The sequence below is a fragment of the Brassica napus genome, chromosome A8, assembly GCF_020379485.1.
Source record: "Brassica napus cultivar Da-Ae chromosome A8, Da-Ae, whole genome shotgun sequence".
Lineage (NCBI taxonomy): Eukaryota > Viridiplantae > Streptophyta > Magnoliopsida > Brassicales > Brassicaceae > Brassica > Brassica napus.
Genome location: NC_063441.1, coordinates 10337964 through 10361500, shown reverse-complemented (window position 1 = coordinate 10361500; position 23537 = coordinate 10337964). Strand labels below are relative to the sequence as shown.

General features: G+C 32.7%; 1 protein-coding gene across 1 annotated transcript; it reads left to right on the top strand.

The window, feature by feature from the left end:
• The first annotated feature begins 9361 nt into the window (after window positions 1-9361).
• LOC106359590 (bidirectional sugar transporter SWEET17-like) lies at window positions 9362-22016 on the top strand. Its single transcript, XM_013799263.3, has 6 exons — window positions 9362-9715; window positions 9836-9872; window positions 9993-10203; window positions 10503-10667; window positions 19986-20105; window positions 21745-22016. Exons 1-6 carry the CDS (start codon window positions 9682-9684, stop codon window positions 21898-21900), a joined length of 723 nt encoding a protein of 240 aa, XP_013654717.1. The 5' UTR covers window positions 9362-9681; the 3' UTR covers window positions 21901-22016.
• The last annotated feature ends 1521 nt before the right edge of the window (window positions 22017-23537 follow it).

The window sequence follows — 23537 nt, the reverse complement described above, 5'->3', positions numbered from 1 at the left end:
AAAGCTTATTATATATTTATATGGACCAACATATTTTCCTAAAAATTCTAAGAATGATTGTAGTGGTGACATGTGACGACAAAAATATGTTGTAATGTTTCTCTTTTAATATATAGGGGATCTATGCCATTGGTATTAAACTCGGGCGTTTAACACATTCCCTACCCATTACTTCGCTTCTATCTATTGAGGTTCTCTAGCCCAATAATTCGTAGGTTTAATGTGAAAATTTATATTTCGTGGGTTTGGTTTGCAAATATTTCTAGTTCTCACCCGTGAAGTATGGGTTTCGGACGCCAAATACTATAGGAGAGTTTGGGGTGCTAGTAACAGAAATATCTGGGTGGTGTAGTGGCTAGAGAGTTTACAAGTCTTCTAAAGATTATGAGTTTGACCTTAGTAACTAGTAAGGGGCATCATTTTTGTAAATTCGTTTTAGGCGTTTTTTATAATTCTGGGCCGACACTGTTCTCACTACACTATTAACTTGCACACATCATTTTTCATGAGTAAATCTGCGCGGCGCGCTCTCAAAAACACAAAATCTTTACCTATTCAATACTCAATGTCCAAACCATTTATTTATAAATAATATAATTATACTAACGTCTGCTCATAAAAGGATACTAATTAGTATTAATGTCTTGCCACTAGGTTTTTCCTACTATTATATAAATCTGGCCTAATCATAATATTAATATACTGATCATTTTGATATTAATTTTTTAGGCCATTCGAGAACAATACAAATAACTCAAAAGTTATATTACTCAATATTTAAATGACGTGAAATTATAAATAGAGATATACTATACAATAATATGAAATATAATATGCTTTTACATATAATTAAAACTATTAGCATTTGACAATACATTTTTGTATGATAGTCTAAGTTACGTTCTAGATCATAAGATAAAAGTCATATATAAACAATGTTTACATTTTAGTATGTAAATATATAATAAATTCAAGTCTATTTTTTACGAATTAATATATGAAAGAAACCAATATATTCTATTAATATTTACTGGTAATTTTCTAAAAAAATTTATCCCAGATTATTCTCTAAAATTTGTTAAGATACCAACTAATCCTTAAAATCGACTTCTACTTTGCATATTCCTATAACTATGTTAGCATTCCTAAATCGTCGTAAACAACAATCTTACGCATTATTTTGAAAATACTTTGTTCATAAGTAAATTTTAGGGAAATTACATTTAATTCATTATATTACTTAATTTGTGGGTTATCCGATTAAAGTTTAAACCAATCTATACTATACTAAAAGGGGGATATAAGCCATGGAGAGGATGTCCACATAGGATAAAAAAATCAACCAATTAGAGAACCCAAAATTGCCATGTCATCTCATTTATTTTTCGTAAAAAATAAAAAAAAAACAATACAAATGTGAGAATCGAACCCGGGTTAGTATGATATATATATAGGATAGTTACCACTAAGCCATTGAAACTTTCTTGGACAAATATACAAGAACCACTAAGTATATAATCACAAACTCTTATGTACATTTACAATAATATGAATTCAACTTTCAAGATTCCGATACTTTGTTTTGTAAAAAAAAAATAAGTAAGTGACTAAGCTAATATATTCTTAGAAAGTGTGAGAACGTTGACAAATATGAAAAAACATAGTTTTTTGTTTTCGTGACAAAGTTAAGAATTTTGTAAAAGTAAGTTTAACATATAAATTTTCGTGTCAAATATGAAAAAGCATAGATTTTTGTAAAATTTTGACAAAACAACTCAAAACATACTTCTCTAATGTCTTAATAAAATATTATTTAAGGGTGCAATAATTAAATATATTAATTCAATAAATTTTGTAATTTATAGACAAAACAATAACACAACAAATTTTGAAACATTTGTTTAACCTATCGATTTTTTTTCATGAGAATCCAACTAAACAAGATAAAAAAAAATTAGATTTACAAATATTTAATTACCATTTTATTCAATTTTGATTAATTTCAAATTGTCATAATGTATCTTTTTGAAGTTACAAATATGAAAAAACATAGATTTTTGTACAATTTGACAAAACAACTCAAAACATATTTTTCTAATGTCTTAATAAAATATTATTTAAGGATGCAATAATTAAATATATTAATTCAATAAATTTTATAATTTATAGACAAAACAATACCACAACAAATTTTGAAACATTTGTTTAACCAATCGATTTTTTTTCATGAGAATCCAACTAAACAAGATAAAAAAAAATTAGATTTACAAATATTTAATTACCATTTTATTCAATTTTGATTAATTTCAAATTGTCATAATGTATCTTTTTGAAGTTACAAATATGAAAAAGCATAGATTTTTGTACAATTTGACAAAACAACTCAAAACATATTTTTCTAATGTCTTAATAAAATATTATTTAAGGATGCAATAATTAAATATATTAATTCAATAAATTTTTTAATTTATAGACAAAAAAATACCACAACAAATTTTGAAACATTTGTTTAACCAATCGATTTTTTTCATGAGAATCCAAGATAAAAAAAATTAGATTTACAAATATTTAATTACCATTTTATTCAATTTTGATTCATTTCAAATTGTAATAATGTATCTTTTTGAAGTTACAAATATGAAAAAGCATAGATTTTTGTACAATTTGACAAAACAACTCAAAACATATTTTTCTAATGTCTTAATAAAATATTATTTAAGGATGCAATAATTAAATATATTAATTCAATAAATTTTATAATTTATAGACAAAACAATACCACAACAAATTTTGAAACATTTGTTTAACCAATCGATTTTTTTTCATGAGAATCCAACTAAACAATTAGATTTACAAATATTTAATTACCATTTTATTCAATTTTGATTCATTTCAAATTGTAATAATGTATCTTTTTGAAGTTACAAAAAAATAATGTTCTTTCTTTATTACACTAGCATTATATATAGATTCTATATACACAAAATAAATATAATATAACAACATAAGCTTACTTTCCCCGATTCATATGAAAACTTTTTTAGCTATCCACCAAAGCAAATTAATTAAATCAATGAGATTGTTAAAATACAGCAAATTAATATATAATTTTATTTTAAATTAAATTATTTAAAAAGTGTATTTTCGTTAAAACAAAATAATAAATAAGTAAAACTGATTTAATGGTAATTTTTATGATATATATATATATCAATTCTGTGAAAGAAATAGAAGCTTAATAAGGAAAAAAATCTTAAATACAAAAACCTCTAAAAATTAACAAAAAAACTAATAAATGAAACTATGATATCACTTAAAAGCTTCTTAGACAATATTAATAAAATATTTAAACGATAATTAGACAAATTTGATTTTTTTATGGTGGACAAAAAAATAGGATGGACATTAATGATATATGAACTATGAATAGTACTTTGTGAATCAGACTTAGATAACATATCTGCACATCCATTTCAGTCCTTTTTGATGTCTAAATTCAATTTCTTCAGAGTAATTATTCCACAAATAAATCGTATGAGATATTGTTTTGATATGTAGATTTGTTTTTTCAATGTTAAGAAGATTGTTAACTCTAAAAATGTCTCCTTCGAATATGATATGTCTATAACCGAGTCCCCAACATGAGACAAGTTTGTTTAAAAAGTAAATAATTTTATTTTTCTTATATTATATAATCAATATATATTATTTAGTGATAATAAAAATATAGTTATTCATCTATCACAAATATCTATGCAAATATGTGAATCAAGTACAACAATCAAACAACATAATGATTTCCACAAAGAAAATTTAAAAAATATATTTATGTTATGTAGTCATATTTTATATTCTTTAAATAATGTAATACAATATTATACATTATTTTTTTAGAATTGAGAAATACATATATCAGTTAGACAAATTAAGCGATAATTAGACAAATTTGATTTTTATTTTGTGAGCAAAAAGTTTATTATTAATTAGCATTACTTATTTCAAGATGTTTAAGAAATGATGGACAAAAAAAATAGGATGGACATAAATGATATATGAACTATACATAGTTTTTTGTAAAGTTGACTTAGATAACACATATGCACATCCATTTCCAGTCATTTTTTATGCATAAATTCAATTTCTTCAGAGCAGTTATTCCACAAAGAGATCGTATGAGATATTGTTTTGATATTCAGATTTGTTTCTTGATTGTTAAGAAGATTGATAAGTGTAAAAATGTTTCATTCGAATATGATATGTCTATAACCGAGTTCTCAACATGAGACAAGTTTGTTAAAAAGTAAATAATTCTATTTTTCTTATATTATATAATAAATATATATTATTTACTGATAATAAAAATATAGTTATTCATCTATCACAAATATCTATGCAAATATGTGAATTAAGTACAGCAATCAAACAACATAATGATTTCCACAAAGAAAATATAAAAAATATATTTATGTTATGTAGTCTTATTTTATATTTTTTAAATAATATAATACAATATTATACATTATTTTTTAGAATTGAGAAATACTTATAATATCTTATCCGCGCGTAGCGCGGTTAAAAAATCTAGTTAAAATAAAATTCAAATAAATTCAGACAATTTAAGTAAATGAATTATCTTATTTGGACACAAATATAACTATATTACGATAAATTTATAACTTAACTGTAAAATTTGATTACAAATAAATTATATATAAATAAAATATAAAATATCATTAATCAGAAATATAAAATCAAAAGTAGTGTTCTAAAATGTAATAAAACTGAAAATTATTTTTCAAAATGAAATGATATTTCTGAAAAGAAATATTTATCATCTAATTTCTACATATTTGAATTAAAAATTGTATATAACACGGTCATCATTTATCTAAAACCCAAAAATAAACCTTTTTGAGGACTGTAGTTAGCAAACCTTTACGCAGAAATCTGCAGTAGTAATCGATTGATTTATCTTCTGACCATGAGGGTGTGTTAAATCTAAGAACAATTTCCCTCGATTTTTCGAAAGAATATCACCATGCAAAGGGTAGGCACCAATAAAGGGATAAGGTTAAACTTTCTTTGTAGATGTGAAAAGTCGGTAGAAAGCAATTGAGTTTCTGTTTTTCATTTCCAGGAAAATATGGATTTTGATTTATGTTTTATGTCCACGACGATCCATATTGTAAATTTATTAAGTACCAAATTTTAATGATAACGAAATGGGACAATTGTTTAATTTAAATTAGTCTTGCTGTATAAAATTAGAAAACATATTTACTTATTTTTGTATGTTCTTATTTTGTAATATGCAAGCACTTTTTTAAATGTTTTTGTAATATGCAAATTTTAATGATAACGAAATGGGACAATTGTTTAATTTAAATTAGTCTTGCTGTATAAAATTAGAAAACATATTTACTTATTTTTGTATGTTCTTATTTTGTAATATGCAAGCACTTTTTTAAATGTTTCTGTCTAAATAATGTACTTTTTATTAAATATCAATATAAAAATTTATTAAGCATATTCAACTTTAAATCTGAATATTAATATTATAATTTCATAAAACCAACAAGTATACTTGAAACTTTTATATTTTAATTTTGGTTTCCAAGTATAATCAATAAAAGAACTATAAAGGAGATAACACAATCTCTAGTTTATAAATGATCACTAAACACATCGAGCAGGACACAACTTTATAAAACAAATATGGATATATAACTAGAACATAAACAATTATGTTTAGGATATTGTTAAATGTTAAAAACATGAACATACAACCGCGCGGATGCGTAGGTCAAAAAAAACTCTTATGAATGTATTTGAATCGCACAATAGATTATATATACACCATTTGACAAGCTTGTAGAAGCTTGAGTTCAATTTTCCACTCTTACCACTTTATCAGAGCTTTAAGATATTGAAAAGTAAAAGAACAACTTAAGATGGAAGAGCCAAGCATTACTAATATTGTGGAACCGAAATTCACACCGTTAATTTCTGTTAAATTTGAAAACCTAAGAAAACCTAACTTTTCTAGAGGTCTCAGATATCTGCTAAACCACACGCCAAGTAATCAGAAACACGAAATAAACAGACGATAAATATAGATCGAAAAGAGAGCAAAAAAAGTATTATTCTGAATTTGCGTAAGAGCGTATAAAAAAGGTAAGAGCCTTGGCCACAAGAGCTGTCGGCGAGTTCCCTAGTTCTAGCAACCTAAGACTGCAAAAACCTAATTGAGTCACAGCTCGATAGCAAAAACGGAAAGTTTTCCTATTGCTCTGAGTGCTAAGTTTTCTGTGTCAAAAAGTTTTCTATTGCGCCTCTCGCCTTGGCATCCCTTATATGCTCCCCCTAGGTCGGTTTGGGCTTTTCTTTTCTGCTCCCCAGGTCGAGTTTATCGCTTTGCGGAAATATTCCATTTTTCTTCGATATTCATGATTATCTCTTGAAATTTGACATTTATCTTCGAAACTTTTTTCATTTATCTTTTCATGTGAATAAAAGATAGGCCTTCATAGTAACATTGGGCTCAATTTCACCAAAAATCGTAAGTGGGCTTTTAGCCGCGTTTTAGACTTTTTTGGGCCGTGTTTCGACCTATCGTTTTTACGATTTCTTTGAAAGATCACCTTTAGTGCGACGTCGGTTCTTTAAAAATAACTCGAATTAATCGTGTAGTCGAGACAACTAAGGTGTTAAGTTAACCGTTGTCATTTTATACGATCAATTTGAACTTATACGAGAAAACAAGTCTTTGCGATTTTTATCGTAAAGTTCCAATGGTAACTCTAATCGAGATGAAACAAGAGACTTGTATAGCTGAGGCTCAAAGAAGAAAGCTACAAAGACGAGATGAGAGTGCATGACATTGATGGAGTGCAATCGTACTCGCCATATGGCAAGCAGGACGGAGACGATCCAGCTCGCCATATGGCGAGCCGGGACGAGGCGAGCGGGACGATGCTGTCTCGGCCCGCCATATGGCGAGGATGATCGCGTTCCAGCTCGCCATATGAAGAGCGGGAAGATGCTGTTCCAGCTCGCCTTATGACGAGCGGGACGATGCTGTCCCGGCTCGCTGTTTGGCAAGTTGGTTAAGGTCGAGGTCGAGTTTTGGCTATCTTTGGGCGATTCAGATGGTTAGGGAATGATGGTCGGCATTTTTTCTGTTTCATTGTTTGTCTCCCTGATGTCACTTGCCAATAGATCGGACTATCTATCCTGAGAACTTCTCGTATAACGTTTTTTAAACCTATACGAGGCTTTAGTCTTGATTTTCTACATCTCTTTTTAGAATAAATATTTCTCGTGAACTTGCGGTCGTTGATTTTGTTGTTACTGATTTTGACCCCAGCAAATATTTACCCTCATTCATGTATTTCAGTTTTAAAATTTATTTTCTGATATTCTTCCTTTTTAAACAAAATGTTCATGCAACATGTTATTAGGTAAATATTAGTAAATGATTTTAGCTAAATGTTTATTGACTTCAAAAGCAACAATTTTTATTTATGAAAAAGTTATAAGTAATTGTAACTAAACTTTTATAAACATTTTGATGTTTTAAATTTATTTGTTCATGAAATATCTTAACCATATTATTTTTCTTCGTTAATTTTTAAATTTCACCAATCTTTTATTTACAATATTTCTTGATTAATATTCCTCATATTTAATGTTATAAGTTATTTGTTTATAAGAAAAGAATAAAGTAATAACTGATATGTGAATTTTGAGAGAAATGATTTAAGAAAAGATGAATTGAAATCATGTTTCCAACAAAATTGATATAATTAAAATAAGTAGAGTGATCAAACCTAAAAGATATAAAAGAGGTAACCAATAATTAAAATATTTCTGGGTTATGAAAAAAATTTGAATATTAAAAGCTTATAAGAACTTTGGATATTTTATAGAGTTTTTAAAAAGTATTTTATCTAAGATTTTTTTCAAAAAAAAACTTGAATCACTCTTTTAGCAGGGAACACACGTTGAGTAGTTCAATTTGAAAAAGGTAGAATTATGTAGAGACGACTTTTGCCTTAGCCACCGTGCACATGGTACATCTGCTAATTTAATACAGAAACGGGTCTGGTGTCCACTATTATACATGAACGGACACCTTAGCCTTAAAGTTAGAGACAAGGATTTCTAGTCAGTGCTGTCTCAAATTATTTATAGGACATATTAAAAAAAATTAACAGTATATTTAACGATATAGTTGAGTAATTTTAATAGTTTATATCTCTATTTATATATATTTGACGTCTCTTTTAATATTATAAATTCTAAATTTAATATTATATCTAAAAATATAAACCATAATTTATATATTTATTTTCAGAAATTTCTTAATTTTTTTTATTTTCTAATTTGGACCATGTTCAACCGTTTCACTTGCTTATGCTATTGGATATGTTCCTAGCACATACGACGGTTTAGGAATATCGGTTATGTATAATCGTATAAATAGATGAATAGATACAGCAAATTATCACTTACAAATTTACTCACCACTTACGTAACATGTTTTAAGATTAGGTATGGCTTTAAATACCCGGTTATGGTTATACAAAATTAACACATGCAAATGGTAATAAAGTCCTAATTTTTTTTACCAAAAAGAGACATGCAAATTTTCATTGGTTATAAGATATTAATTTAGTTTTACTAAGCATATATCTATTTAAATATGGTGCAGCTTCTTGGAGTCTTGGAGAGATGATTTGTATATTCATTTAAATTGCCAAAATTAGTCTTAGATATAGAACTATTGTTGACTGGATTTTCCTTTTAAGTCATCTAGTTATTTTCCAATTTGAAAAAAAAACAACAACTATTTGTAACTTATACTAGTTTTCGAGAAATATTTTTATGCAAGTACTCAAAATAAATTTTGATTTTTTTTTATTCTGCTAAAATGATACATTTTGATTGCATTGTATACATTAGTATGAAAATAATATTATTAATCCGCAAACCTTCTTTCTAACATGGAATACTTCAGTTAGAGAAACTTACGATAATTTCAGGTTACATTTGCAACATATTGTTCTCAATTGGTGAAGATGGTTTCGGAACTAAAAGAATTGTCAATTTTTGCAAGTTATTTAGATATTAAGATCCTGAAAGAAAGTTTCCTCCGATCAGAGATCATCTATGTACCAAGGACGCAAAATACAAAGGCGGATAATCTAACATGCAGTGTCTGGAAACAACCGTTTTTCATCGTTCACATAGATCAATATCTACCGGTTTGGTTCATATAGTCAGTATGAGTCTGTATAAGCTGATGGAAAAAAAAACTTCAGTTAGAGAGTACCATAAGGCATAAACTTCCTTAATTTATCTATTTATGCCATTACTATGGTTTATTACTTATTTATACAACTCATTCTTTTTATTCATTTCATCAATGATATCACCAATATACACACAATTGCATATACTATAGTGTGAACAAAACAAAATCATGAAAATATTAACAAAAATGAATAATTCAATAAAATAAAACAATACAAAAAAAACATGCCACGTTCCCCGATTTAAGTATATCCTCCTCTCCCCCTCCTTCCCTCAATCTCTCTCTCTCACATCCCTTTATTGTTGGTTCGATAAAAGTCTCGCATACTCTTTAGATTTTTCCTTACGAAAATATTTTCTCCAGAAATGGCAGAGGCAAGTTTCTATATTGGAGTCGTAGGTAACACTCTTCTTCACTCGTGTGCTTACTGCTTATACACGCGTGCCCATATATTCGTCCTGGTAAAGACTCAATAGACCTTACTTAGCAATTATTCTTTAACTACTTGTGTTGACGCAGGAAATGTAATCTCCGTACTCGTCTTCCTCTCACCAGTGTGAGTTCTCTCTCTCTATCTTTTTGGACGAAGTTACAAAATTGAGATGTATAAAAAATACTTTTTATTTCGACTATATATTGATCGATCGGTCCAAATATATATACAAAAAAAAAACAGGGAGACATTTTGGAAAATAGTGAAGCGAAAATCAACGGAGGAGTACAAAAGCTTGCCGTATATTTGCACGTTGTTAGGATCGTCGCTATGGACATATTACGGCATCGTCACTCCCGGAGAATATCTTGTCTCCACCGTTAATGGCTTTGGTGCTCTTGTTGAAATCATCTATGTCTCCCTTTTTGTCTTATACGCACCTCGACATCTCAAGGTTCTTTTATTTTATTTTATTTGATTTCTTCTTCTTATATATACTATTTTTCTTGCTTCTTGATCTTCTATGTTTCTTATATGATAGCTGGTTAAAATCTACATATTATTTGATGCATTTGTTCAGATTTGGATCTGACTATCCGTTTTCTGTATCACATTATTTTAAATTTTAAAGTCAAGTTGATTAAAATATGTGACCCACTAATAAGTTGTACTAGAATAACTTGAAAGTAGAAATTCCAATGTTTTCTATACAGAGCGTTTGGTTGATATAATTGCTTTCTTTCTTTCTTACAGTTACACACAATCGTGGTGGTATCGATGTTGAACGTCCTTTTCCCAATCGCAGCGATTGCGGCCACGAGAAGTGCGTTTAAAGATGAGAAAACGCGTTCTCAATCGATGGGTTTCATATGTGCTGGTCTCAACATTATAATGTATGGTTCTCCTCTTTCTGCTATGGTAAGGTCATTCTTAATTTAAATATATGTCCAAAACTTTATATTATATTTGAGCATATATATTTTATTAGGACAATTCTCTCAAATAGATTTTTTTAAGTTTTTGTCACATAAATAGATCTCAAAAACTAAAATGACCAAAATAGCATTTTTTATTTTGAAAATTTTAATTTTTTAAATTTTTTTTTAATTTGAAATCTTATCCCCAAAACTCCACTCCTCAACTCTAAACCCTAAATCCTAAACCATAAACTCCACCCCTTAACTCTAATGTCTAAATTAATTAACTCTAAAGATATAAGTATATATTTACTTCTTATGATAAAACATTTAAGTCTATTTTAGTCATTTTTATTTTTAAGATCTATATTTATGACAAATTTTTTTTAGGTATATCCTAGGGAATTTCTCATTTTATTATATCACCCACGTTTTGAAATAAAGAAGGTCCCCATTATATCAACATCAGATATTCATTATTGAATCAGGCTTGTTACTTGACATCGTTCATATCGACTTGGTCCTTATTGAGTGCATTCCAAACAAAAGCTTATCCGTCCATAACTAAAAACGACCCACCTGGTGCAGAGGCTATTGTATACATATTGGTTTATTTCGGTTTTGCAGTTTACTGATTCATTTTGTCTTTAGTTTAGTGGTATTCGAATATTGTTGATATTAGTCATTTTGTTTCAGAATTCAGGAAATAAGGTTAGCACTACAAGAAAACGTATCTTTACCGAGGAAGTTTAACGAGGAAAAATATTCCTCGTAAAAAAACGTTGATTTTGCGAGGAAATTACGTTGAGAAAGAAAAGCATCGTTATTTCGTCGTAAGGTAACGACAAAAAAAATTCGTCGTAAAGACGATGTAAACTGACGTGGCTTTTACGAGGAAATAGTTTTTCCTCGTAAAAGCCACGTAAATTTCGCGAGTGCTTTACGACGAAATATTTTACGTGTACTTAACGAGGAAATTTTGAATCCACCAACTTGGTAGGTGGCTCACGTTTTTTTTTTTGGCCATACAATTAATTTTCGTCGTAATTTCATAGTAAAATTACAACTACCAGATTCGAAATTTTCTATAAATATGGATGTTGGAACATCATTTTAAACACACCAACAACAAAAAACGTGAAAGAAAAAAAAATGGCTGGCTCTGGGACTATTTACGAGTTGCGGAATTGGATGTATATGCATAGAGATGCTAACGGGAGAGTGACGAAAGAATACCTTGCGGGGCTGGAGACATTTATGCACCAAGCAGATTCAACACCGCTCGCCCAAGAAAGTGGTAAGATGTTCTGTCCTTGTCGGAAATGCAACAATTCGAAATTGGCAAACCGTGAAAATGTTTGGAAGCATTTAATAAATAGAGGTTTCACGCCAAATTACTATATCTGGTTTCAACATGGGGAAGGTTATAATTATGATCAGAATGAAGCTAGTAGTAGTAATAGCAATTTTCAGGAAGAACCGGTTAATCATCATTTGCATAATGAACATAGTTACCATCAGGAGGAGATGGTAGATTATGATAGGGTTCATGATATGGTAGCTGATGCATTCGTAGCTCATGATGAAGATGAAGAACCTAATATAGATGCAAAAAAGTTTTACGGAATGTTAAACGCGGCGAATCAACCACTTTACAGTGGTTGTAGAGAAGGTCTCTCTAAATTGTCGTTGGCTGCTAGAATGATGAATATTAAAACTGATCACAATCTACCTGAAAGTTGCATGAACGAATGGGCGGACTTGTTTAAAGAGTATTTGCCGGAAGACAATGTGTCTGCTGATTCTTATTATGAGATTCAGAAATTAGTTTATAGTCTTGGGTTGCCTTCGGAGATGATAGATGTCTGCATCGACAACTGCATGATCTATTGGGGAGATGATGAGAAGCTAGAAGTATGTCGATTCTGCAAGAAGCCACGATTCAAGCCGCAAGGACGGGGACGTAATAGGGTACCGTACCAAAGGATGTGGTACCTACCAATTACAGACAGATTGAAAAGATTGTATCAATCAGAGCAGACTGCTGCAAAGATGAGATGGCATGCCGAGCATACTCAGACGGATGGTGAGATGACTCATCCATCAGATGCAAGAGCCTGGAAACATTTCAACAAAGTACATCCGGATTTTGCTAGCAATAGCCGGAATGTGTATCTCGGATTATGCACAGATGGATTTAGTCCGTTCGGAATGTCAGGGAGACAATATTCATTGTGGCCAGTCTTTCTTACGCCATACAACCTGCCACCGGAGATGTGCATGCAACGGGAGTTGCTATTCTTGACGATATTGATACCTGGTCCGAACCATCCAAAAAGGTCCCTGGATGTTTTCCTACAACCACTGATAAAAGAGTTGAAGGATTTGTGGTCAACAGGGGTGAGGACGTATGACTGTTCAACGAAGACGAATTTTACGATGCGAGCTATGCTTTTGTGGACCATAAGTGACTTTCCTGCATATGGGATGTTGTCTGGATGGACTACACATGGGAGATTAGCTTGTCCATATTGTAATGGAACGACAGATGCGTTTCAACTGAAGAATGGTAGGAAGACAAGTTGGTTTGATTGTCATCGTCGATTTCTTCCCATTGGCCATCCTTACCGAAGAAACAAGAATTTGTTTAGGCACAAAAGGGTTGTGAGAGACACTTCTCCACCATATCTAACTGGAGAACAAATTGAAGCACAAATCGACTACTACGGAGCTAACGAAACAGTTCGTTGGGGTGGTAATTGGCATGTCCCTCGTAATATGCCTGATTCTTACGGTGTTCATCACAACTGGCACAAGAAGAGTATATTTTGGGAGTTGCCATATTGGAAGGATCTTCTTCTGCGCCACAACCTCGATGTGATGCATATAGAGAAGAATTTCTTTGAGAACATCATGAATACAATATTGAATGTCCCAGGGAAGACAAAAGACAACATAAAATCGAGGTTGGACTTGCCGGATATTTGCTCAAGAAGCGAGTTACATATTAAAAGCAATGGACAAGTTCCTGTTCCGATATTCAGACTGTCTTCAGAAAAAAAGTCGGTGTTGTTCAACTGGGTGGCATCAGAAGTGAAGTTCCCCGATGGGTATGTTTCAAATCTCTCTAGATGTGTTGAAAAGGGTCAAAAGTTCTCTGGGATGAAGAGTCATGATTGTCATGTCTTTATGCAACGACTACTGCCCTTTGCATTTGCGGAGCTACTTCCAACAAACGTACATGAAGCACTTGCAGGTTCGTAGTGTTTTATATCACAATAATTTTATAACGGTCTAGTTTGCAAAATAATATACGACTAACAATGTGTTTAATTGTTTTTGGAATATAAAAGGCATTGGAGCATTTTTCAGGGATCTGAGCACACGCACTCTTAAAGAAGAAGTTGTAGAACAGCTTCAGGAGAACATTCCCATCTTATTGTGCAACTTGGAGAAGATATTTCCTCCTGGATTTTTTGACGTCATGGAGCATCTAGCTGTCCACCTCCCATATGAAGCATTGCTTCGTGGACCTGTACATTACGGATGGATGTATCAGTATGAGCGAGCCATGAAATATTTGAAGGGAAAAGCAAAGAACCTCGCCAAAGTTGAAGGTTCTATAATTGCTGGAAGTTTGACGGAAGAAGTTTCTCACTTCACATCGTACTACTTTGCGTCAAAAGTACGTACCCGTAGAAGAGCTCCAAGAAGATATGATGATGGTGGAGTTGCGCCAACATATGCAGTTGCTGGTGTTCCAGACATCTTTAGCCAGATTGGACGACTCGGTGGGAAGTCTAAAGAGGTTTGGTGGTCGAGTGAACAAGACGCTCATAGTGCACACACCTATATTCTACTCAATTGCGAGGATCCATTGATGCGTTATTTTGAAAGGTAACATATATGGACACTTCAAAACACATATAATTAATTATATAATTGCAAGAGATTCATTCCTATGAAATGTGATTAATTTTACAGCCTATTTGTTTCTCAAGTCGAAGAAACATTTCCTGGTATATCCACAAGTGACGTAGACAAAAGGAAAGATCAGCACTTCATTAAGTGGTTGCGGAATCAGGTATTATAACTCAAACTATTTTTTCATACATGATTTGTATTTTAATGTTCTCTTTATTTTTGCAGGTTGATTATGACGACGATGCAGATTATCCTAAGTGGTTACACGAAGTAATTCAATCTCCACTTGTAAAGGTCACCACATCACAGATGTATTTCACACGAGGCTACACTTTTCACACATATGAGTATGGTAGACAGCGGGCGACCAGTAACTATGGAATATGTGTGAAAGGGGAAACAGATTTCTACGGGATCTTGACGGAGATTATTGAAGTCGAATTTCCAGGGATACTGAAGCTGAAATGCGTCATCTTCAAATGTGAATGGTTCGACCCCGTCGTCAACAGAGGTGTTCGGTCTAACAAATTTGGTGTAGTTGATGTCAACGGTGGACGTCGGTACAACAAATTCGAGCCTTTCATCTTAGCTTCACAAGCAGACCAAGTTAGCTTCCTTCCATACCCTCGGATGAGAGATTCGGGTATAAATTGGTTAGCAGTGATCAAAGTTACACCTCGAGGACGAATCATCAGTGGAGAAGAACCACCATTGCAAGAAGAACAGATAAATGAAGTCGAGGAACCTGAACAAGAAGTTGATGACATCCTTCTCATTGATCCGCATAATCACGAATACGAAGATCTTACCGATGATGCCACAGACGAAGCTGTAGAAGACGAGTTTAATGAAAATGATGATATTTCTAGTGATGACGAGAATGTCGATGTATCCGATTGATGTATTTGATTTTGTGTAGTTTGTTTTATGAATAAGGTAATGTGAGAGTTTGTTTTATGAATAAGGTAATGTGGGAGTTTGTTTTATGAATAAGAAATTGTGGGAGTTTGTTTTATAAATAAGTAAATGTGGGAATTGTGGTTTGGAATGAAAATAAAGATGGGGTTTGGAATATATGAAGTAGAAGATAAGGAATATGGGGTTTTGGGGTTTGGGGTTTCGGATTTTAGGGATTTAAACGTACTGCTCGTTAATTCCTCGTAACCTGACGTCGAATGTACGACGTAATCCTCGTTTATTCCACGTAGGACAGAATCGTCGTAAAGACCTCGTAAAGTAAATTGACGTAAATGCCACGTAAAGTAAATGACGAAGGTGGCACTCGTTTATTCCACGTAGGACAGAATCGTCGTAAACACCTCGTAAGGCCACGAGGACTTTACGACGAAATTAAAAAAGCGGGGCACGCTAATTCCACGTAAGCCCAAATCGTCGTAAAAGAGTCGTAACATAACGACGATATTACGACGAAAATATTAAAAATACTAAAAAAAAAAGAGAAGAAAGATGCTTGAATCACATTTGGCGAGACTTACGTAAGTCTCGACCACATGAGTTCCAAATATCTTCTTCTCTTCTTTTTTTTTCCAAATTTTCTAAATTGGTGAAAAGCGGGAGTATAAAAACTAGAAAAAAAGAAAAAAAGAAAGATACTGGAATTATATGTGGCGAGACTTAAGTCTCACCCACATAAATTCTAATATCTTCTTTTCTTCTTTTTTTTTCAAATATTTCTAATTTGAAAAGTATTTTGGTGAGGAGTGTGATTTGAGATAGGGTGTGTTTTGTGAGTTTGTGTGTGTGGTTTGAGAAGGAAAGTTGTGGGTATTTATAGAAAATAAAGGCTCGCTAATTCCTCGTAACTGGTTAACTCGTTAATTCCACGTAACCCTTTTCGTCGTAAAAACGTCGTTAACAAAACGCGGGCCTTTGTATTTCGTCGCTATTTCGTCGTAACTGAAAACGCGGGCCTCTGTAATTCCTCGTAAGTTTACGAGGAAATTACGAGGACAAGTAATCTTATATATATCCCGAGCGAGCTCGCTCCGTCTTTCCTCTCCACTTCCTCTCCACTTCCTCCCTAATTCGTAGCAATGGTAAGTCTCCCTAATTCCTCTCTAGTTTGATTAGTTTAGGATAGATTAGGTGGTTAGTATAGGGAATTTAGATAGGTTTACGGATCTTATGTTATTTAGTGTTGATTAGGTGGATAATTTTGGGAAGTATATGTTTACGAAAATTTAAAAAATTAAATTTTTTTCTCAGGTTCGAAAAGGTAGACTTACTGCCCATTACAGAGAGATGTTCGGAGAGCCGGGTAGTCGTTTAGACCCGTCGTCTTCTTCAGCTCCCGGTTCTTCGGGTCAGGAGACTGTCCCCGAGACTCAGTACACTCAGAGAGTCATTGGATCTCCTTCTTCTAGTGCTCCCCAGATGCCTCCTCCTCCTGTGCCTCCTACGATGCCGGCACCTCCGATGCCCGCGGCCGAGATTCATCCCGATTTGATGGTGCCTCCGAGTGCTCCTTACTCGCAGTACACCGTAGAGGACATTCTCCGTCTGCCAGGCAGAGAAGGTTTACCAGTCATCGACCCCGACCGACCGGACGGAACTTTATGGTATGTTTCATTATTTTTTTATTCTTTTTAAATTATTTTATAACTTTAAAAAATAATTTATATTTTAAATTTGTATTTTTCAGGTGGGGGATTGACGGATGTCTTGCATCGGACGTAACCGACACGATAAAAGGTTACTTCTCCATGGCACATCCGAACTGGAAAATGACGCCCCACTACGTCAGAAAGACGTGGTTCAAAATTTACGCTGTAAGTTCTATTAATTAAATATATATCTTTAAATTTTTTAATTATTTATATATATATTTTTTTCTGAAAAACTAATTATAAATTATTTTTTCCAACAGCAAAAATATAATTGGGCCTTCGGGATCACTGAGAGGGTGAGGAAGAAGTTTGAAGCGAAGGCGAAAGTTCGCTTGTTGGACACGGTCTCCAACTGGAAGGGTGACTGGATCGTGAAGGGGTATGAGCGTGGCAAACCCGCTGAGCTCACCACGGATGTCTGGGATGGCCTCATCCGATATTGGCGTCTTCCTGATTCCATTAGAATCGCCCAGTCTTGCTCTAACTCCCGTAACACAGTCGATGAGCACGGGAACGGGCCGATGCTTCACACTACGGGCCAAAAACCTCACGCTGGTGTCCGTTTGGAAATGGTAATTAAAAATTTAATTATATTAAATTTTTAGTATATTTTTATATATATATTCTAATTAACAACTTTCTTAAATGTTTTTTTAGGCCAAAGAGACGGGAGAATTCCCGTCTCTTATGCAACTTTACGAGAGGACCCACAAGAACAAGGCGGGCCGATTTATAGATGGCAAGTCCGAACAAATCTACAACGATTTGGCTGCTCGGGTTGAAGAACGCCAGACCCAGCTGACCCAACAGTCCACCGATGGATTACCCGTCACCTTATCCACACCTGAAGTGGATAAGCTTTACGAGGAGGTAAATTTTCTAAAATTTTAATTTTTTTAAATATTCATTTAATTTAACTTTAAATTTTTACTAACAAAATTTATTTTTTGTTTTTAAGGTTGTCCCTAAAAAAAAGGGACGGACGTTGGGGATTGGTTCCGTCAACGATGTTCCGAGAGCGACATCGTCTTATGTTCAGCGACGGGATGATGAAGTCGCTCAGCTGCGTAGGGAGTCCGAAGAGCTGCGTAGAGAGTCTACTGAGCTGCGTAGAGATTCTACTCAGCTGCGATCTCGTATGGGTGGACTCGAGGGCTTCTTGGACGTTGTAGCGGCCACAAATCCGGAATGGGCGACTTTGTTGAGGACCATGCGACAACAAAATCCTATCCCAGGCCAGTCACCGACCGACGACTCACATGCCGAGGCGGATGTTCAGGCGAGGAGTGATGAATTCTACGAGGCGATTAATTAACGACCACCCAAGTTCTTTTTAATTTCGGTTATTGTATTATGAATTCAAAACTTATTTATAAATAAAATATTTTGGTTTTGATTTTTTTAGAATTTTAATTTCATTAATAATTTAAATAATTTAAATTATATTTATAATTATAATTTTTTATATTTCTATAAAATAATGAAACGAAGTAAATTCGTAGCTAATTTTGCGGCTTCTTTACGTGGAAGCTTAACGTGGTTTTTACGAGGAAACGTTTGGAAATCTATCAAGGTTTTTACGTTTTCTTTACGTGGAAAGTTTTCAAGGTATTTACGTCAATTTTACGAGTATTTATTTACGTGTGTCTTACGAGGAAAGATTTTCGTGGTAATTACGAGGAATGTTAGCGACGTCCTTACGAGGAATCTTTACGTGGTCTTTACGAGGAAAATTAGCGACGTCCTTACGAGGAATCTTTACGTGGTCTTTACGACGAAATATCCTCATTCGCTTTTACGACGAAATTATTTCCTCGCTAACTTACGACGATTTAGCGAGGATATATGCGTTACGACAAACATATAACGACGAAACGGGTTTCCTCACTAATTCGTCGTAACACTGCTTTTACGACGAATTAGCGAGGAAAACTGCCCTCGTAAAACTTGTGTTTTCTTGTAGTGTAGTGGTTATGTTTGGTGGTAGCTGTCATTTTAAGTAACGTTAATAAAGGTTATTTCGATCATACATGCATTTATATAAACCAACTAACATATGTCATTTTATAAAGAGGAAATTCTAGTTTTACCACATATTATTTTTTTAATTTATTTTCATAAATGACTTAAGTTTGTGATAAAAAAAGACTAAACTAATCATCTTAAATTGTTTATAGAACCCTAAATCCAACCTCACTTTTTAAATATTAAACTCTAAACAGCAATTACTACTCTAAACCTAAATATTAGAGGATTTTTCATTAATATAATTTTGAAAAGTGGTATTCCTACTCAGATGTCAATCATTTAATACGTACGTCATTATAATTTTTCATTTTAATTTAATATAAACCTTACAATTGCTATAATGTGTAACACCTCATGTTTATTACTTCATCCGTTTCATAAAGATAGATTTTTTAATATTTTTATACATATTAAAAAACACATTAAACTACCATAATAAATATATAATTTTCTGTAACTTTTAATTTTTAATAACATTTAGCCAATAGTAATTCAATAAAGTCAATTAATTTTTTTGAAATTTATAATTTTTTCATAGAAAACACAAAAAAATATATTTTTGTGAAGTAAATTTTTTTTTTCAAAAATCTATCTTAATGGAACGGATTATTCTTTTTTCAGTTAATAATGCGCACCATGACTTGGTGGGTCCATTATACATAAAAATCTCAGAGAAAGAGACGTACCATCTCACTTTCACATTTCTGATAATGGACTAATAGTGTTTAATTAATTTGCAGAAAACAGTAGTGACGACAAAGAGCGTGAAATACATGCCGTTTTGGTTGTCGTTTTTCCTCTTCTTAAACGGCGCGATTTGGACCGTATATGCGTCACTCCAACACGATGTTTTTCTACTTGTAAGTGTCGTTTAACTTCTTTTTTTTTGTCGTCAATGTTTTATTTTAAAAACGGCCGAAGCCCATTTTTTTACACAAACCCCAACGGACCGAACAAACATACATCTGGGCCTAAAGCCCAATACATAGTGACCGACACTGTCCAAGTCTATCAACACGTGTCTACGCACTACCTTCATCTTGTCTCACCGGTTTCGCCGGAGAAGGATCGGCGGTAACGCCGGATATTCTAACCACGGAGAGATAAACCGAGATCTCATTTGACTCCTTGCTAACCACCACTGGATATTTCATCCCGAGACTCTAACCGCTTCTTTTCTCTCTTGACCGTCGCACCATCATCGGAGGACAACAACCATCTCCGATAACACGCCCTCACAACCATACACCAGACATGACGACGACAAACACCAAAACATAAAAAACAGAAACATAAACTAGTAAACATAACCCGCAAGATACGGAGATCCAAAACCGACAGAGCAAACCAAAGAAGGCTTCTACCCTTCGGAGACTGAAGCCGACGAAGACGGAGCTAAACTAGCCTCCACTTCCCGGGAACTTGAGCCGGCGTCGACAGATCTGAGAAAGCCTCTGCCTCCCGGAAGAAAGCCGGCGACGACGAAGCTAGAGTAGCCTCCATCTCCCGGAACCATAAGCTTGAACATGCAACCCGAATAAACGCACCGTGGTGAAAAAAAGGGGGGATCCGGCGACGGTACGGTCGCTCACGCGCCGCCCGACCGCCGGATCATAACTTTCTCTTTCTTTGTCTCCTCTCTCTAAAAGGGTTTTTACGCTTACTGTGTCGTTTAACTTCTGCTTGGCTATTTTACGAATCTTTCTTTTTGTCTTGAGAGGTTCCTGTTTCTCCTAGTCTACTTCTCTGGACATATATATAAAGAATAAAACTGATTGTTTAAAAAATTAACACTAAATTAATATATATTTTTAGATTAAAGTTAATATATTTAAAATTATAACACAATTTGATAAGATACTAACGTGACAAATAGTAAAATTATATAAAAATATACGATCTTATTAATATCATAAAATTATTATATTTTTATTCTTTTTTGAGTAATTGATTTGTTTTTTCCTTCTAAATGCTATCTTTTCAAGTATAATAATAATTAATGAATTTTTTTCTTGTTCTTAACTATATGTATATTTGAATTGTTTACTATTGTTCAAATTTTATTTTATAATAATTTTTAGTTAATTTGTTTGGTGCTATTTTAAATATTTTCGGAAATTAATAATTTAATAATAAGTTATTTCAGTACCAACAATAATCCAAAAATATTTTATAGTTTTGTTTGACACCCTACTCAACTCCATCGTGTCATTTTCATACCATTTTACAAAATAAATAAATCGCGATGTATGCGTAATAATTTTAAAAAGTTGTGGACTCCGAGTCTCCAACATTTTTTTGGTGAACTTTTCAAACAAATAATATTTTCTAAAAAGTGTCTGGTAGTGTTTCAAAAAAAAAAAAAGTGTCTGGTCTTAATTCAACAACCATTATTCGGTGGTGGTACACTAATGCGTCTTCTAGTAAGATTTGGGATAGGCGTTGAATTCAATTTATGTTAAACTAATTAATTTCCATTTGGGTGATTAAAATGAGTAGGTGCCAAACGGAGTGGGGTTTGTGTTTGGGACAATGCAACTCATACTATATGGAATTTACAGAAACGCCAAACCCGTCGGTTCAAGGAAAGGCTCGAGTGATATTGTTGCAGATGAAGAGAATAGCCTCACGTCGCGTGTCCCTCTCCTCACTTAAACCAATTTTTCTTCGTTTTACAACAAGCCACCTTTTAGATTTTTTTTTCTTTTCTGGCAACTGTTTTTGTTGATTTGGGTCGTTATAAATATAAATCTCATCATTTATTGCCATTATTGTGGTGTGCTATGGTTTGTATTAAATCTTGTTATAAAGTAGAGATGTAAAGGTAGACCACAACCCGTAGATTATGTCCAAATAGTCCATTAGCAGGGCGGCTCTGGACACACATATACAAACCGCAATCCACGGTCGATCAACTGCCATATATTAAAATAAAACTGAATCCACAATGGATTGGACTATTTGACGCGGGTTTACTCGCTTAACATTTTTAAAACTAAGAATTTTGATGTAATAAAAAGATTGTGAATAGTTTGAGACACATATGTTTTCTTAAGTATTTTATTCTCTATAACTAAGAAAATTTAAGCCATTTAAAATAAAAAGAAGAAAAAATAGAAAAAAAAACAAGCATGACCAAAAAATATAATGGAAATCGCATTTCATATTTGTACAACATAAATTAGGTTTTATACTTCTTTGGAACTTTGGAATCTAATTATTACAACAAACACAAAGAAGTGAATTTTGTAATCAAATAACGAAACACTTTAATTTTCACTTGTTTTGTATCAGCTGATATAGGCTTAAGGATGATCTTTGGCTTTTGTATCTCAATTCATTATATATTATTGAATTGGTTATTCTCAACTTTGTTAATTTTTGAACACAAGTATTGGATGATAATTAAAGACAAATATATTGTATGCAAAAGTTTAACCTGTAAGAGTATTTGTTTAAACTCTTTCGTTTTTCTACAATTCTCTTACCGTTTCTTTTTTAAAATAAACATTTTTCAATCTAATTCACTACATTTACGGAAAAAAATGTCACATTTTTTTTTCATAAGTATTATTCATTCTAAAAGTGACATTTAATATCTTATGTATTTACATGGTTTTAAGCTTCATTTTAGTTTTCATATTAATCATTTGGATGCATTTAGTGTAGATTTAGATTGCATTGCATTATATATGTCTATATCAGGCATTGGAGATGCTTATTGGTGACTTTGAAGACATTTGAGATGTTTTGAGATCAAAATATAGATGTTTGTAGCGTAAATCATTTTCTGGTGCTAGGTATCATAGCAACTTCTATGTAGCGACTAAGACGCCACATGATTCTCCCTAGCGACATGTGTAGCGACCAGGAGTGGTCGCTACGAGCAGACCAAGACTGAAGCTAAAGACGACCAAGTATCCTAGCGACGTCATCTAGTCACTAGGATGTCCTGCGAGTCAGCATAGCGACCTCCATAGCGACATGGGGGGGTCGATACAGATCCTGAAGAGTTGAAAGTCTCGTAGCGACCAGCCTGTAGTGGGAAGACCAAGTCGCTATAGACGAAAATACCACTTTTTTATTGGGTTGACCCATCTTGTTTTTAGACTTCTATAAATATTTTTTAGACCCAATACTCAGACTTATCTTTTTTTCTCTAAACACAAAATCTATTTTGCTGAAAGATTCAATCTTTAGCTTCTTTTCATCTTTATCACTTGTGTTTATTGGATTATCTTGACCATTAATAATTATTAACCTTCAATCATCTATGTTTTTGGGTTATTCAT

Bases quoted from the DNA above. Each gene is read 5' to 3' on its own strand.
- LOC106359590 (XM_013799263.3), top strand. From the start codon at position 9,682: ATGGCAGAGGCAAGTTTCTATATTGGAGTCGTAG. The intron at 9,716-9,835 runs GTAACACTCTTC...GTGTTGACGCAG, and splicing joins TTTCTATATTGGAGTCGTAG to GAAATGTAATCTCCGTACTC. The intron at 10,668-19,985 runs GTAAGGTCATTC...ATTAATTTGCAG, and splicing joins GTTCTCCTCTTTCTGCTATG to AAAACAGTAGTGACGACAAA.